The 17,794-nt window shown below is 39.8% G+C and overlaps 1 protein-coding gene across 3 annotated transcripts in view; it reads left to right on the plus strand.

Moving 5' to 3' along the window:
• LOC134531025 (protein kinase C) overlaps positions 1–17,794 on the plus strand; it is a 270,374-nt gene that overhangs the window by 229,290 nt on the left and 23,290 nt on the right. For all 3 annotated transcript variants that reach the window (XM_063366515.1, XM_063366516.1, XM_063366517.1), the window contains one exon: positions 8,669–8,857. In XM_063366515.1, the coding sequence (XP_063222585.1) occupies positions 8,669–8,857 (189 nt within the window). The remainder of the gene's footprint in view (positions 1–8,668; positions 8,858–17,794) is intronic.

The following is a 17,794-nucleotide window of genomic DNA, read 5'->3' on the forward strand; positions in this document are numbered from 1 at the left end:
CTGTCCTATAGTCACAAAAAGAATGTAATTTATGCTATTACAAATGTGTTCCTTTGGGAAAGGTAAAACATAGCAAGAACTAGCGGTGTTCTGAGTAGGTTCTAATCCATGCTCATAGAAAAGGAACTTAGAGCATGGATACTGGAACACAGATACTGTACTTACAAGCCTATTCTTGAATAAGCACAGAGAAGTAGTACTGGCCATGAATGTACATGAAAAATTAGCTCTTGTTTAAGACAATCAGAACATATTTATTGAACATGTGTGCAAAACAGGCATATGCAATGGTGCTGAAGGTACACAAGAATTATTAACATTACCCATACCTACAGTTAACATATAAAATTGGATTTACATGAAATCGTAGTAATTGTCAAACAAAAAAAAAAGACATCAAAATTGTGTAAGGAATAGATAATTATAGTGGGAAATTATTACCGAAACAACGTGGAAGATCATCTAGATGGACTCCATGTCTGAGAATTGTGTGAATAAAGGTAATCAGTAAATTCAGTATTTATAAAACCAAAATGCTGGAATGCTGAAACTTGTACTCAGCAATCTAGAATTCACAAAATGTGTGAATCAAAAAGGTGCACAAATTAAATAATCCCAATCAATAGTAAGGGCAAAATAAGAAGACCAAAAACTCTTCTTTTGGTGACCTACCGTTGTCTTATTCCTTATTCTGACCTTGGCCAGTAAACCCGCCCCTTTTAGGAACAGACCCCCGTCTGAAAGACATTATACATATCTCCTACCTGGCACCTCTATGGGACGTTAGTGCAGCAAGCGCCCATAGATGGCGACAACAGATTTATGAACAAACAGACTAAATAATTATTGTTCCTTTGCCGCAATGGAACTCTGGCACTAATTATTCGTCGTATGTATTATATAAGAGTTATAAATATTTATTTAATAATATGCAGTGTGCTGTGATATGATGTATAACAGTATATTATAATGGTTCCTCACTGACCAATTTGTAAAGCTGGGGGACATAATCATCCAGCAATGTTTGATGAGACAGAGAGTTCTTACCCTTGAGCAATCTGTGTATTAAATAGTACAAGTGGTATCTGAGCTCTACATTTCTTTTTTTCCTTCACTGTTCTTCCTCTCTCCCTCCTTCCCTCGTCGCTAGAGCGGCCTTTCGAGGATTTCGCTCTAGCTTCCTTTCCTTCCTGGAGCGGCCCTAGGGGATTACGCTCTAGGCTCCTTCTTGCTTGCCTTCCCCCCCCTTTTTTTTTTTTGCCATTCCCCCCCCCCCTCCCCGATTCCCTTCTCGTCCATGCCAAGCAAGAGGTCAGGTCGGAGACACTCCAGGCAGGGCAAGCATCGGCAGGCCAAGGAAGAAAAGCCCCTACTGGAATATCAACTGGGGTACTTCTCGTCTGGCCCGGTGGAGCCTAGTCCGGCCTACAGCCCCCTCCACTCCTACAACTTTCCCCCTGTCCCCTACTCCCCAGATCACCTACAGTCTACTGAACTCCTCTTCTCCCATCATCCAGTGCTCATCTCCCCTATCAAGACAAACCCCCATTCCCTCATCCCCATCGACATTCCTCCCCTCCCCGACTGCCGGCCCCCGGAGCCTTACATCGAGGGAGGTCCGCCCCAAGAAGATCCTCGGCCGCAGCCTACCTCGGCCCGACTCGCCGCTCGACTATGGGAGCTCTTCGGTGACACCTGAGCTCACCACCTCTCGGGGGTTTTCACCCCCACCTTGAACACTCACCGTCGGTCTCTGCCAGGGACACGTCACCGTGGCTAGTCGTGGCAAAAAATAAAGAATGCAATTAGCCATAAAATCTCACACATGGAACGACAAGTAAACTAAACATGAATTTAGATGGTGCCTTACCAAACCGTACTTTATACCAAATTTATGAATACTTAAGGATTACGTTATATTGTATTGCCACCAGAGTACGTTACAAAAACAAATTTTATTAGTACTTACACTTAGCCATGACACGCCTCCAACACTCTTACACTGCGGATCCCTAACTAGTACGCAAACAGAAACCAGACTATAATGAGATTGAGGGAGGAATTTAAACCCCTTATAACCTTTGCGGTACACTACCTGCGCACATATGCCAAGTCACCAAAAGCTCATGTGAGGAAAAGGGTGTGACTAAGAGTACACACGTAATTTTTTTTTATGGAGGGGGGGGGGGGGGGTAAATATGAAGCACAAAGAGATTGGCAACCACAGCCCCCTTTGGTTGTTAGTTTTGTTGGCTTTATACTCATATGCACACTATCTTAAATCTTATAAACATTGTTCCACGGATGCTATGATTTTGTTGAGAGAGGAGAGAGAGGGGGGGATATGTCTCTTCCCCCTCAAATAATTAACCCACAAAAGTTATTTTATTTCACTGTATCTAAAACTGATTAAAATAAAATGAACAACATGTGTTGTGTAAATTATGAAACACGGCTGTGCACTTTAAATCTTTAGGACAATAAGGAAGAGGCAAAATCATATGCCTTTATCTGTTAAGTTGACACGCATAAGTAAGCACTGTTTACTTTTATGCACAGCATTACCGTAGGGGAGAAACTCTAATTGCTGAGACTGAGACATAGATTTTGAAGTAGTTTTGGGCCCACCTGCTGGATAGTAGCTTTCATAATATATTACCAACATAGCTATATTGATTGTGAGGAGTAATGCACCAGCTATTATCAAGCAAACAAACCAGTAAAAATTAATTCACTTTTTTTTTTTAGAAGTCCTATGTTTCATGGTGTGGCATACCAGAAATACTGCATCTCCCACTCATTTATATAGAACATGTTTTTTTATTACAAAATGGTATTAGGTTTTTTTTTTTGCATAATTGAAACATTATGCTTAAAACATGGTTTCATTTTCTTCTGTAAGAGTCACACTTCTATATCTTCCTCCTTTTTCTATGGGCTTAACCAGTGGGCACTTCCCCTCCTTCCCCAGAAGGGTAAAATATGAACTGGATAATATGACTTCTGAAGTAATAAACAGTTTTATACTAGGTCCAGACTACCGGTGTCCCTCCCAGAAGTCGATCCTGGATCCGCTTCTGGACATAACCATGACTCCTGCCTATAACACAACACTAAAAGCAACTAAAATACGTACTTTATTGAGATATGGAATAGCAATAGAGTAATGTTTCACAATGCACAGTAAGCTAAACACAGGCAGTTAATTATGTTTATGGTGGGTTGCAAACCATTTTGATGCAAAGTAAGTGCACATGAGTTGAGTCTCACTGGGCGGTAGTTTAGAACCGTAACTCTCTTTACTTAAATACAATGCCTTAGCCATCACGGCCATTAAACACTCATTGTCTACTTATCGTCTTTCATTTTCATGTTGGCTAAAGTACTAAACTCTGTGTGTTTTGTTACGTAAGCATCTAACTATTGCTAAAAATATTAAAGACACCAAAAAAATACGTAGTTTTATTCAGATGGAGTATCATTATCTTGTTATTATTTGTTATTGTTAGGCATTAAATTTATTAGTTGGGAATAGTTTCCATTTTGTCTATTTGGTTACTTTTATTTGCATTTAAGAAATGGGTTTTTTTCCATCATACTACTATCAGGGGTGTAAGTTTTTAGTTTAGGGCATAGTTTACAAAAATTCCTGATTTTAAGTATAAAATATGATCATAGTAATGGTTGAGCCGAATGTTTTGCAAGTGGGAAATGTGGTGGATGTTGTTGTGGCTGTTGGTTCCTCCACAAATGCATTCTGTTTCTGCTTCATCCACATAAAGTCACACCTCATCATTTCTAATCTTGATGTTTGCAAGATGTAAAGCTTCAAGTAATTCATATGGTAAACTGTCTACTATCTGTGCTGTAGGCTTGCTTTCCTTCAGTCTGAAAACTGAACTAAAGAAAATCTTTAACTTATTACAATTAAGATAAAATTCACACTTTTCTACACCACCAAACAGGCCAGAGCTTCTTGTGCATAGGTACCTAGACCAGTGGTTCCCAATTTTTTTCGGCCAGAAACCCTATGATCGACTTTCTTTTGGCAAAACCCCAACTCCTTCAAAGAAATTTATTTAACAATAATTGTGCCTGCTTTATACGACATTCGTCCTGACTCACGGAACCCCCAGGTTCCACGGAACACCTTTTAGGAACTGCTGACCTAGACAATGCTCTGCCTCCATCAGCATCCAACTAGTGAAAGATATTGCCCTCAGCACGCAATCTACATAGTAACCAAGAACCATGCCTAGGGCCACGGAAGAGGTCTATGTGCAAAGCGAAAATCTTATCGGAATCAGGCAGAATCAAAATGAGTGGAGAGGCCAACAGCTTTTTCAAGGAAGCAAAAACCATTTCCTGCTCCTGCCCCAGGAAAATGCCCTATCTTTCTTGCGCAAAAGATTAAGAGGGGCACACTTAAGCGAAATCTGGCACAAAGCGAGCATATCCTAGGAGACCTAGGAAGCATTGTACACTCTTCAAATTTTAGGGTGAGGGAAGTTTACTATAAGCGCGATCTTGTCAGAATCCATTAACAGCTTGCCATGGGAAATGACAAAACCAAGAAATTTCACAAGGTTCTTTCCCAAAGAAATTGTTTTAAAATTAACAGTAAGTCCTGTTCCTCTGAAACAAACAAAAACCTCATGCCAATGATGTAGATGTTCCTCAAAACAAAAGCTGTATACAATTACATTATTGATATGGTTAAACAAAAAATTAAATTTTAAGTCATTTAGCATGTAATCCAGTACCCTACTTAAGGCCTCATTATCAAAGCTCAAACTCATAGGAATTCGGTTAGACTGGAACTGTCCCCCAAGGGGTAGAGAACGATGTGTACTTGTGGCACTCCAGTTACAGCTGGCACTGTTCAAAACTGGCTTTCAGATCAAACACCGAAAAAACTTTTCCCTTACCTAAGTGCTGTAACACACTCTTTATGTTAAGAAGGGGAAAACGGTCGTCTAAAATCTTATTTTTAAGGTCTGTAAGTTATGAACCAAACGGAATTATGATGAATATTTTTTGGGAACTTGAAAGGTGGAGGTACTGTACTCTGACATCGAAGGTGAAACAACTCCTTCATATAACATGTTGTTCACGATCTCGTTCATGATTTGTTATTTAGGATGAGATATCTTAAAGAACCTAATTTACACCGGAGTGTCGTCCTTAAGATTGAATTTATGTGGTAGAACGTCTCATTTTCCCAGGCATTTAGTAGTGATGCCCAGGTAAGAGTGAACTAAATCCGCTGTACTAGTAGCGCTTCATTCTTCACCACAATCGTCATGTCATGAATTTCACTAGTCAGGACAATAGCCAACGTAGGCTCATGGTCAACCTAATTCTCATCTCTGAGGCCAAACCAAAACCCATATCATGATTACTTACGTCCAAAATCCCATGTATCTTCCCCAATAAATCTAGGCCTATAATGAAGCTCAAGGACAGAGAGGGCACTTTAGTGAAGTGCCAGTTACAAGAAAAAAGATCTGTTTTCAAGTGCAGAAAATGGTCTTGCATGACTGCATTTGGCTATGCATAGCTTAACGTCAGGCCCCTCGGCCACATGAGTAGATAAAAAAGGATGGCAGTCACATAAACTTAAAAAAAAATATTTTTGGTAATAAATGAACAAGTGGCTTCAGGTCAAGTGGTCAAGGACAGAATGCTATTCCCATACGAGGAAATGTGCACGAAGTTAATGAACGATGAATAGTGATTTTCTACATTTTCGACAACATCGAACCCTAGAGTGCAATGTCATTGTCATTTACCTGGACAGAAAATCCTGTAGTGACCGGTGCATTTACAACGGAAGCACACACTCTGTAAGATATTAATCAGCGGAAGGGAACAGCTCGAAACCATGTGTTTGAACCTGCAACAATTGGCACACCTGCCATGTGACCCTGACAAGGTCGGTGCATTCATTTGTGCCGGCTCACTAACAGGTGTGCTCACTTTGCGTATCTTGCACAGTGGCGCGGTACACTGGCCTGTTCGATGTTTTCAGGCTACTTGCGCTACAGCACTGACATCATGGCACTCAGAACTTTGCATCACAAACATTTTAGTCCCAGAATTTGTTAGTGAAACCTGCGCAGGCAAGGAAAAATTCTCATGATGTATACACACAGTCGATTCTCTAGCTCACCACTCCATACTCGAAGGGCTTCTAAGTGAGCGGGTGAATGAAGTATGGCACAGTGCTGGAGTGCTAAGGTGGAAACATTGTCCAGGATGTATGAACCAAATCCTGTTATTTAAGATTTAACTCCAGCACTTCAGCAAATACTACCATGGAAGTTTGGGCACTGAAAACAAAACACAAATTCCTGTTTGCAGCTCTCTAATACACATGGCAGGCATACAAAACCCAAAACATGGATTCTGTTTTGGAGGAAAAAAAAATATATGTATACAGTTTTGTGCAATGGCCTTGGTAAGCATGTGTACGTAGCCTTCGCTACATATAATGATAAGCACCTTGAGGATTTCGCTCTCACTCACGCGGGCTTGTTACACACGTAATCCTGAAAAGGAAGGTGAGTACAGCTTTAGCTCATTTCCCTCAAGCATAGGTTGTAAAAAATAAAAAAAATTGAACAAAATTAAGAAAAAGTTATTATTTTTGGAGGAAGAACTCACACTACCAGCAATCTGCCCCACTCGGTCCTCAAACGTTACTTCCACAGAAAGTTTGCAAAGTGGATTAAAAAATTTAAGTTTTGTGACAAAAACCATGAAAATCACACATTTGAGGCTATTAGAGCCCTTGGTTAAACCTGTACCATGGTTCGCTCTTAAGTTGAAACACGGTTTTGGTCATCTCGAATTGGACATTTTAGTTGCCCAAATATTCCAGCAGCTCAGCATCTTTTAATTTGTAAATCCAACACGGTAATCAATGAAGTTTCTACAGTGCATGTAACAAAACACACCACAGTTACACCCTCTGCAGGAGAGTAGCGCAGATAATGTTCCCTGTCTTGGGTTACTCAGCACCCATGACCCCACAATCTTTTATGAACACAGCAGACGCTCACATAAGCAAAAAGAAAATTAATGAAGAGGGAAGCTTATTTTGTGTGTAACAAATAGAAAATCTTAATTATGACAAACATTACTCTGATTTATTCAAAGATAAAATATGCATATATGTTTCCTCACAAGAAGTGAAAGGTATTACATATGTGTGTGTGTAAATATATCTCACAGCTCAAAATGATTAAGATTTCAAACAGCTCTTAATTTTCGTGAAAACGAAGCATGCAACAACATATGTGTTAACCTGTGCGTAAAAAACAAATACTTATAAACAAAGATTTATAAGCAATTCCAATCACCTTACCTATAATGGATTATGGTATAAAAAATAAATAATATTTTAAATTTCATTTACATGTGGCAATAATTAAAATTTAGACACACAAACATTATACAGTGCACAGTAGTGCAGATCAATTAAGCTAAACAGGAGCACAATAAGGATCTAAATTTAAAAAATTGCAAGACCAATAGAGAATCCTGCACAAAGTTAAATACGTGCAAGCAAGTTAACAGGCAAAGAAGGACAAAATCCTATGTGGGTCCAACTTACTGGCATTTTTAATAGTCAGCCGAGGGACTTTCCCAGGCTTGTCATGGCAACATACAACAGCATACATTATCACTGAGAATTAAGGCCTCTAGAATAACAATGAAAAAGAAACTTGAATTTTGAAGGTTGATGACCAAAACCAAATTTTGAACAAACGGCTTGAAACAATTTACATTTATGTTATGAGCATCTCCACCACATGCAAGAAAACTAACAGCCACAAAGACGTGTTCCCATGGCTTACCTGCAGCATGACCATGGAGGCTCTCCCAGTTATAGCAAGAAAAATTACAGAATGTCAGAATTTGCAACAATTCTAAAAGCCTAATATGCATGCACCATGCGAAAGAAGGAGAATGGTTGATGAAGGGAGGAGTGGACACTAAAGGTTGAAGGGAAAGAGGGAAAGTAGGGAGGGATGGACACTCGTGGTCGAAGGGGAAGGAGGGGAATGATTTTCTCTCAGGGTTGAAGGGGAAGGAGGGAGGGGTGGACACTCAGGGTTGAAGGGGAAAAGGGAAAGCACAGGGTGGCTGGCGATGACTTCTCTTGCGATCTTCAGAATTTGCACTTGGTACAATGTGATTGTTATAATCCGCCCTCAGTTTAGTCTCTTAGCTCAAAATGTATCTAGTTATTAGTCAGCAACAGGAAAATATAACTGCCATGTGTACGGAAGATTGTGATCCATCTTACATAATACTGCAAGTCTCTACCTATTTAACCCTAAAAAAGTAAAAATTGTGTTACTGTAAGCACACAAAAAAAATGTGGAAATGTGATTGATATTTAAGATTTTAAGCAAACAGTTTTCAAATTTTTCCTATTTCATTAATTTTTTTTTTCAGGTGTGCATAGTTGAACTACCCATTAAAAAAATATCTCACTACGCTATGGTAAGCAGCATGTTGACAGTTGTGATGTAGTGAGTAGTAGGGGGATGGTTGTGAATTGGTGAGCAGCAGTATGGTGGTTGTGATTTGGTGAACACCAGGATGAGACTGTGAAGTGTTGAGTTGCACAGTGATGGTTGCCACGTGGTGTACACAGATCCTGCAGGAGATGGAGTACGGCCCAAGCGTTGACTGGTGGGCGCTGGGTGTGCTCATGTACGAGATGATGGCGGGTCAGCCGCCTTTCGAAGCTGATAATGAAGACGACCTATTCGAGTCGATACTGCATGACGACGTGCTGTATCCCGTATGGCTCAGCAAAGAAGCCGTGTCTATCCTTAAAGGGGTGAGTGGCCCACGTGTGTACGCATTGAGGCATTCCCTTAAGCTGCGGACAGACAGGGCGGTATGCTCGCTATATTCGCGATGTTCGCCACGCAAGTAAAATATAGCCAGCTACATTTCAGATGTCACTGGCCACAAATATAGCCGTGTTCTCTATATTCGCTGTATTGGCAACGTCACCAGGTGTTTGGTTCTTGGCTATTTTTCTAAAACGTTGCTGACTTCGCACATGCGCAGATAAACAAAACATGTGTTTTCGCACGGAGCCGTGCTGTACTTCTGTGTGTGCTTTAAATTAGTATCAATTTGACTAATAATTTTATTGAAGAAGTATGAAAATATCTATGTTCATGGAATAGATGATGGAATAATATAGAAGGCTGGATGTGCAAGACAATGCCTTGGATTTGATTTCAAGGGAATGCTATCAATCTGAGTTGCATTTATTCTGAAATAATCCGTTAATTTGGCCTTATCCTCTCACTACTGCTTTATCAAATTATGAAAATCTCGAAATTTATTTCATTTTAGATTATCTTCATGAACCCATTTCTTTAAAATTAATTTGGACACTTATTTTTTGACTCTTTCAGCACAGAATAGTGTGTGTGTGTTGTGTGTGTGTGTGTGTATATTTTTTTTGTTGTAGTTCATTAATGAATGATAATGCATCATGAGTCGTACACAACATGTGACAACTTAGTACAAACTCAGTCACTCACGTACGACTTATTAGGCCACCATATTGTCTGGCCTCTTGCTAACTTCCCAGCATGCAACATCTCCCCCTTTTACAACGTTTCCTATGATAACTCAAATGGCATCTTGGCAATGACTCTTCTACCACTTCTAGTAACATACCCATCTACTTCATTCTTGTCGGAGATAGTTGATTCCTTCTTGCCTGACTGGTTGTGGGGCATACTCTCAAATCCCTTAAACCCCTCCTCTATGGGAGACTCCCTGGGGTTGCTTCCCTTTTTTTCTAATTGTGTGCCCATTACTTCATCATCTTTTAGTGTGGCCTGCTCAGCGTCCTCGGCTACTGGACTTTCGGTATGTGTGCGTTGACTGTGGGTGGCGTGAGTTACGTTTTCAGATGTTACTACCTCCTGCTCTCCCCGTTTAGTTTTTGAAGTCCTCATGTGACTAGTGTTCCGCCTAACCTGCCCTCCATCCGTATCTTTCAGCACCCAATATGACCTGAGCTCTTTACATTTCCTCAGCATTACACCTGTCTCCCTTTGATTCTCTTTATCTGTCTTTTTTTCTATTTACCCTGTCTCCTTGTTTATACGTTGTCTCTGTCCGTCTGGCTGTTTTATCATGCCATTTTTTTTACCTTTTCTTGTTTAGTGCAGAGTAATTTGTGAGTGTCGGCCTGAACTACTGGTCTAAGTGTATCCATGTTTGTTGGCATCCTTGTTCGTATGGTCCTACTAAACAATATTTGGGCAGGGGATACCTGTAGCCCTGTCACTGGGGTGTGATTGTGTTCTCTCAAGCAGGGCCGGAACTAAGGGGGGGCATGTGCCCCGGGCGGCAAATATCAGGGGGCGGCAAAATATGAAAAGTGGTTCACTTAAACAAAATGAAACTAGTAATTTACAAAAGTTTTGAAAGTGTACATATCGCAACCAATAAGTTAACCAAGAAATTAAGAAATTCTATTTAACTTGATTATGCATAATTTGTAAATATATTCGTACTTCAAATGCGTTACTTCACTCTAAGAAACAAGTATTACCATAATTCGTGGTCTGGAGTGAGTAAAACCACTGCGATGAGAGCTGGTATCTCAAGGACCCGTTGCGTGGGTGATCACTTGGCTGAGCAAGATGTAGCCCTTTCTCTGATAAATACCCTCATTTTTCCAGCCCCTGCTCAGTCGCTCCTGTGTTTTCGTACCATGTGCGTCTCTGCCTGAGGATGGGAGCAGATAGCAGTTCCCGAAACGTTGCTTGTTTCTGTTTTGGAAAAACTATTGTGTTTGTTTCGTCTTTTCGTTTTGTCGTGTTATTGTCTCGTTTCAACTGTTGTGCTGAATTTTTTTGGGTTCAATATTTTTGTGCTGTCATCATTTGTGGGGTTTTTATCATTATATTCTGTTTTGGAAAACTATTGTGTTTGTTTCATCTTTTCGTTTTGTCGTGTTTTTGTCTCGTTTCAACCATTGTGCTGAATTTTTTTTGGGTTCAATATTTTTGTGTTGTCATCATTTGTGGGGTTTTTTCGTTCTCTTAGTACATTTTTCTTTGTTTTTCTTTGTTTGTTGACCATATTCCTGTTACGGAATATTTTTTGGTGTTTATATTCTGTTGACAACAGCAATTTTTTGCTTAATTTGTGCTTTTTGTCTTTTGGATGTTTTTAATTATTTATTTATTTTATTTTTTAGTTTTCTTCTACAGAAAAAGTGCTTAGCAATGGCGTATGTCCAAAAAACTTACATCAAGTAATGTTGAAAGTCATTGACAGATTAATTATGGAACTGAGTAACAGGTTTAAGGCTTTGGAGAACATTAACAATAAGTTTGTATTTTTTAGTGGTGTTCAAATTTATAAAATGGAAGTAGAAGATTTAAAAGTCAAAGCAGCAGAATTAGGAAACACAGTGCCGATCTTAACAAAGAAGAATTCGTATTTGAAATTGAAAGTTTTAAGCACCATGCATTAACAGTAGACTATGAATTAAAAGATGCTACAGCATCAACAATGTTGAGCCTTATCTACAAAAATAAACTGGAGGAGGCACATCCTAACATTACTACTTCTCTGAGAATGTTTATCACCGTTCCAGTTACAATTGCATCAGGTGAAAGAAGTTTTAGTAAACTTAAGCTTATTAAAATCTATTTGAGAAGCACGATGGGCCAGCAGAGATTAACAAATCTAAGTATTATATCTATTGAACACAAACAAGCTGCTTTGATCAATTTTGATGATATTATTAACACTTTTGCAGCTAATCATGCTCGAAAAATTAAATTTTGAACTGAATTTCTTTGTATGGTTATCAATACAATATTATACTTAATTCAGAATCACATGTTCCTTATGTAATTTTATTACTTAATAAACTTATTGGTAAGACATTAATTTTCACTGTTGTGCAAACAATAAACAATAGTTTGATGACAGTCTACTTCATTATAATAAAAAATGTAATTGTATTAGTTTTCCAATTAGTGTACTTGATAAATAAAAGTTCTCAATTATGTATAAGTGAATGGTATCATTTCAACCACAGCTTCTAACGAAAAAGGGTATTTTATAATGTTGGTAAGGAGGGGGCGGCAAATTAAGCTTTGCCCCCCCTAACGAATCTCCTAGTTCCGGGCCGTCTCTCAAGAGATCTCTGTAATCTGACCCTTCTACTGTACTTTTACGTAATATATTTTTGCTAATACCAACAGCTTTCTCCGCCATCCCATTAGCTCTATGGTAATGGGGCTGCTAGTAGCCAGTGTGATCCCTTTACCTTTAAAGTACACCTGGCATTCATGCGACAGGAATGGCACGTTGTCAGCGACAAGCTCTTGTGGGAATCTGTGGAGTATTTAATACGTCCTGCATTGCATCAGTGATTGATTTGTTACTCTTACTCGCTATTGGGTGTATATCCAGCCAGTGAGAAAAGTAGTCGGTAAGGATTAGAAATGCCCTACCTGAATACTCAAGAATGTCAGCCACCACCTTGAGGTATGGAAGTTTGGGTACCTCATGGGAATGTAAAGGTTCTTTGTAGTTTGCTGACCTAAACTTTTCACATGTGCTACATTCTGAGACCCACTTCTCAACGTCTACTGACATACCTGGCCAATAAAACAGCTGCCGTGCTCGTGCTCTTGTTTTCTCCGTACCTAGGTGCCCTTCATGGACCCACCTCAGTACTTCTGATCTGAGTGTTTTCGGAACTATGATCTTGTGAGATAAGAATAATATGCCCCCCTGCCATGTGTATGTCATGCTGCAAGTTGTAGTAGTATTTACAGTCCTCTCTCACCTTGCTGGCAGGTGGCCAGCCCTGGACTTGCATTTCTGCAACTAATTTCAGAGTGTGATCTTGGGCAGTTTCCTTGCTAAAGAGCTCCCTATTGCCCTCACTTATTGGTAAATTTACACTAACCATGTGGACTACAGTAGAACCCCGATTTAACGAAGTGCTACGGTTACCGAAAATGTTAACTCTAAATCGATGTTTCGTTAAATCCGATTTACCGATTTTCAATGACCCCCGCACTCATAATCGCGTCCCTACGTTTCCATATCGTAAACAGGGTCGACGCTGATATCTTGTGCTGCCGTGCTATCTCAGACTTCGTCAACTTTCCATCTTCAACGTTTTTGATCTCGCTCATACGGCCCCCGGTTCGTACGTACACCTCGGTCGTACATACAGATTTTCAGAAACCGTGAAAAATGAGGCATTAAATTTTAAAAAAATGTTAAAAATATGAAAAGTGTAAGAAATACGTTAAAGTTTATTAAAATACAGTCGCAACCTGCAGCGTTTATAACAAATACGAGCTACATACACATTGCGTCACAGTAAAAAATAAAAAATGGCCGCAAATTGATGGAAATTTACCGTCAATAGCGCGCCGTACGCGGAGAAAGATCATTGTACTCGGTCAGCTGCTGTTACGGCGCGGCGTAGCCGCCGGCTGGCTCTCTTTGTTCGCTGAGCTGCGCAGCACTTATAAAAAACGTATTCCAAAAACTAAACACCGCGCACAAAGCTCTTACTGAGAATAATAGAGCTGTAGCAAACCGTATGTATTCGGTACTGAGTAACGGGTGCGCCATCTAGTAACGAGTAACGAAACGTTACACACGGCTGCATCTCGTTACTCGCATTTTTCGTATGTTTTACGCATGCGCGCGCGTATTCGATGTATTTACGTTACAAAGAACGATGTTTGTTTATTAAAGAAATTGTGTGTAGAAAAAGTTTGAGATTGGAACAGAAACAACGTAACAAAGTATTGTTTACAAATTAGAAATATGTAATTATGTTTTTGTTTTTATTATCACGTATTTTCACGTTTTTTTGTTCTTCTCTTAAAAGAGATAATATAAAAAAAGCCGCTCTAATGAGATTTAATTGTTTTTGGTTAACAAAAACTGTTAATTATGAAATATTGTTAATTGTTTATATTCTATTTATTATTATTTACGCGACGTCATACTGTTTGCGTACACAATACGACTCGATTCGTTGCTGCAACATAACATAGCATGTTATGCGGTATCAGAAGTAACGAGTAACGTAACGATACGATAGTAACGAGTACTAATTGTTATAGTAACGAATACATACGGGTACGTTTTTTTTTTCGTTACTTTTACACCTCTATAAGAATAATGATAATGGCGTATTGGTGTGACGTTGTCACAAGTTGAAAAAACCTGGAGGATGGGAAAGGGAAATTTGGAAACGTTAGATTATTGCCTAGCACTGTTACTATGCGGGCGTGAGTGGAAGATAACGTGGTGAGTCAAGCCAGGAATAGTGGTGGGGGAGGGGGATGCGGACAAAGAAACCCTTCATGACGTCATGTGTCGCACCTACGCAATTCAGTTACAGCGCCCGGAGTTTTTAAGCAATTTGAACAATTTTTTTTTATTTTTTCGTGTTTGGACAGATGATGCAAAGTCACATATTATTATATAGTACCTCCATTCTATTACTGACACCACAGAGTGTATTTCTTAATAATATTCCATTACAATTTACTTTCATTTTTTGGAAATCTATATTAATATTTTAATAAATTGGTGTTTTTTGATGGTTCCTGAAAACCTTTACGTTAAATCGCTGTTTTCGTTAAATCCGTGTTCGCAAAATCGGGGTTCTACTGTATTTCTAGCATGTCAGGGTCATCAGTAGTTTCATTCAAGTGGGACCGCGACATAATATCAGCAAAATGTTGGTCTTTTCCAGGAACATAGAATACCGTAAGGGAGTAATTTAACAGCTTGAGACGTAGACTTTGAAGATGAGATGACCCTATGTTAGCTACATTTTTCTGCTTTATGGAGACTAGTGGTTTGTGGTCAGTTTGCACTTACACTTTGTACCCATAAACATGCTCATGGAATTTTGATTCAGCAAAATGAATGGCTAACATTTCTTTCTCCGACTGGGAGTAGTTTTTTTCCACTGTCATTAAGACCCCGTGACGTTGTAGCAACTAAATGCATCCTACCTGGCTCTGTGTGGGACTCCTGAAATAAACAACAACCCAGCCCATGCTGAGAAGCATCACATTGGAGGGTAGTTTCTTTTGTGGGGTCAAATGAGGTTAATATGGGTGCTGTGCATATTCTATATTTAAGTTTGTCAAAGGCTATTTGGTGTGCCGGTAGCCACTGCCACTCTACCCCAGCCGTGAGTAGTTCACACAGGGGAGCCATTGTGGTTGCCATGTGAGGTACGAAGCATTGTACATAGTTGAACATTCCAATGACTCGTTGTAGCTGCTTCTTAGAGGGGGGGGGGGGGGGGGGGTTAAGCTCTACGAGAGCCCTTATCCTGTCTGGGTCTATTCTCATTCCCCCAGCAGAGAACAAATGCCCCACATACTTTACCTCTGTTTGTTTATATTGAAGCTTTTCTTTGTTGAATTTAATGTTCCTTTCCCTGGCCCTCTCGACAACCCTACATACTGTCTCATCATGTTCTGCCTCGGTTTCCCCCATGCACATCAAATCATCAAAGTAAATGATGACATTGGGAATGGAGAAATTTCGTACAACTAGATTTTGGAACAGTTCTGGGGCATTGGAAGTTCCGTAGAGTAACCTTAGGTACTTATATGTGCCGTAAGGACTGGAAAAGCAACATTTAAAGGATGATTCCTCATCGAGTTGGATTTGATGAAACCCTTCTTATAAATCAAAGACAGAGAATAGTTTTTTGCATGCCAGTTGCTCGCCTATCTCCCTAACCTTAGGTACAGTATGGCACTGTCTGAGTATTCCCTTGTTTAAATCTGAAGGGTCAAGGCACAATCGAATCTTCCCTTTTGGCTTTTCTGTGATTACAAGGTTGCTTATCCAAGCCCTTTCGTCAACATCATCCACCCGTTCTATCACCTTCTTCGCTACCAACCTAGCAAGTTCGTCCTTAAGCGATTTGCGTAAAGCTACCGGTACCCTCCTAGGTGGTCTGCTAACTGGCTCTTCTCCTGGTTTGATTAGTATTTTGCCAGTCTGTGGAAAGCACCCGAGCCCTTGAAATACATCCCTATTCTCCTCTGTGAACTGCTCCTTGCTGTCTTCTGTGACAGAGCTTATTCGCTGCACTAAATTTAAGGCTACGCAACCTGACAGACCCAATAGTGGCATGATAGCTAAATCTACCAGCATGAAATCAATATAGGCCTCACAATTACGAACATTGCACCTCAAGCGAACTGTTCCTGTGGGCCTAATTACTTCATCCAGAGTTTTTAACTTAACACGTGTTGGTTCTACTTTAAATTGTTGATTGATTTGAAGGAAAATGTTTAAAGGTAGTACAGTAACCTGGGCTCCAGTATCAAGTTTTACCTTCATTTGTGTGTTTTCGACCTTGATGGTTTCATGCCACTCATTTGGGTACATCAGGTTACTCCTGTTGTGCCCCCTTTTAGACTCCACGACATTCACACACACATTTTTACACTATAGCAATACAATGAGTCGTCTGAGCTTTCAGAGTCACCAGTCTCAATTACTTGCACTGATTTTACCCTGCAAGAGTTAGCAAAGTGATTGAGTTTACCACACTTCGCACACTTCCTACCATAGGCAGGGCATGCCCTGGGTCCATGTTTGGATTGGCATCGCCCACACTGAAAGTCACTGTCTTGACTCTTGTGCCCTTTTGCACGAGACTTTTCCCTGTACCTGCATTCTTTTATTGAGTTCTCCAGCACACTTGCACTTTCTTCCCTTTTTTTTATGGATGTGCTGCAGCTTTTCCTAAGGTTAAGTGTGTAATGTTGCAAGACCCTGCCCTCCTAATTAAATTATTTTTCTTTTAAACTATTTTCATGAATGTAAATATTTCTTAAAAAATCTTTCTAATTATATGTTACCGTTTTCATGTATTTTAGGGTTGATGTTTGCACTTGCTTTGTGTTTTAAGAAGGTATTTTGTATTTTAACAGACATTTTCTATCAGTACTATTTTTTATGTAATTATTCACAAATGAGCCGCTGTACTAGATTTTGGCTGTTTAGGCCTACTTTTTCAGGTTATTTCTAAATGAGTTTAATTTTGTAAAGTGATTCGTATTATAATTATTGTTCTTAAATTTTATTAACGTGTTGTAATATAATTATAAATCACGGGACTGTGTCTGGGCTGGTGTGATGGTTAGAAAGAGAGGCATAAGAGGCCTGTAAGTGGGAGTGAGAAAGGAACAGTGCTTCCCCGCCAACCGAGATAAAGACGGTAATTCCCCCCCTGCATGGGAACTGAGTGATAACTGCTCTCTCACGGTGTGGGAGAGAGAACGAGAATGGAAGTCCCCGATTTCGATGTGAAATTGAAAAGAGACAGATCAGGGGAAGCCCAGAGTTCTGTGTGTAAAAGGTTTTTTCATGTATTGGAACTTGTTCTGTGATTGGCTTGTATCTGTAAGAGTGAATGAAGCGTGCGTGTGATTGGTCGGTGAGGTCATGTGACGTCTACTCCCTGCGTGGAGGAGAGTGTGGCATGAGATCACCAGTCGTCTGTCGAACGCTGGACGAGTAGGTCGCGTTCGATGGCTTCTCGCTAAATTATAATGTAATTTACGAAGAGATAATTTCACGTTGGTGGTCGGAGCCAGGCCTATTATTAAATCAACCTAATTTTCTTTTTTTTCGTTTCGGGTATAACTTAACTAGAAATTGCGGCCACCTTCGTAGGCGTTTTGGCTCGGGGCGAGATTCGTTTTCGCTG

The sequence above is a fragment of the Bacillus rossius genome, chromosome 3 (assembly GCF_032445375.1).
Source record: "Bacillus rossius redtenbacheri isolate Brsri chromosome 3, Brsri_v3, whole genome shotgun sequence".
Taxonomy (NCBI): domain Eukaryota; kingdom Metazoa; phylum Arthropoda; class Insecta; order Phasmatodea; family Bacillidae; genus Bacillus; species Bacillus rossius.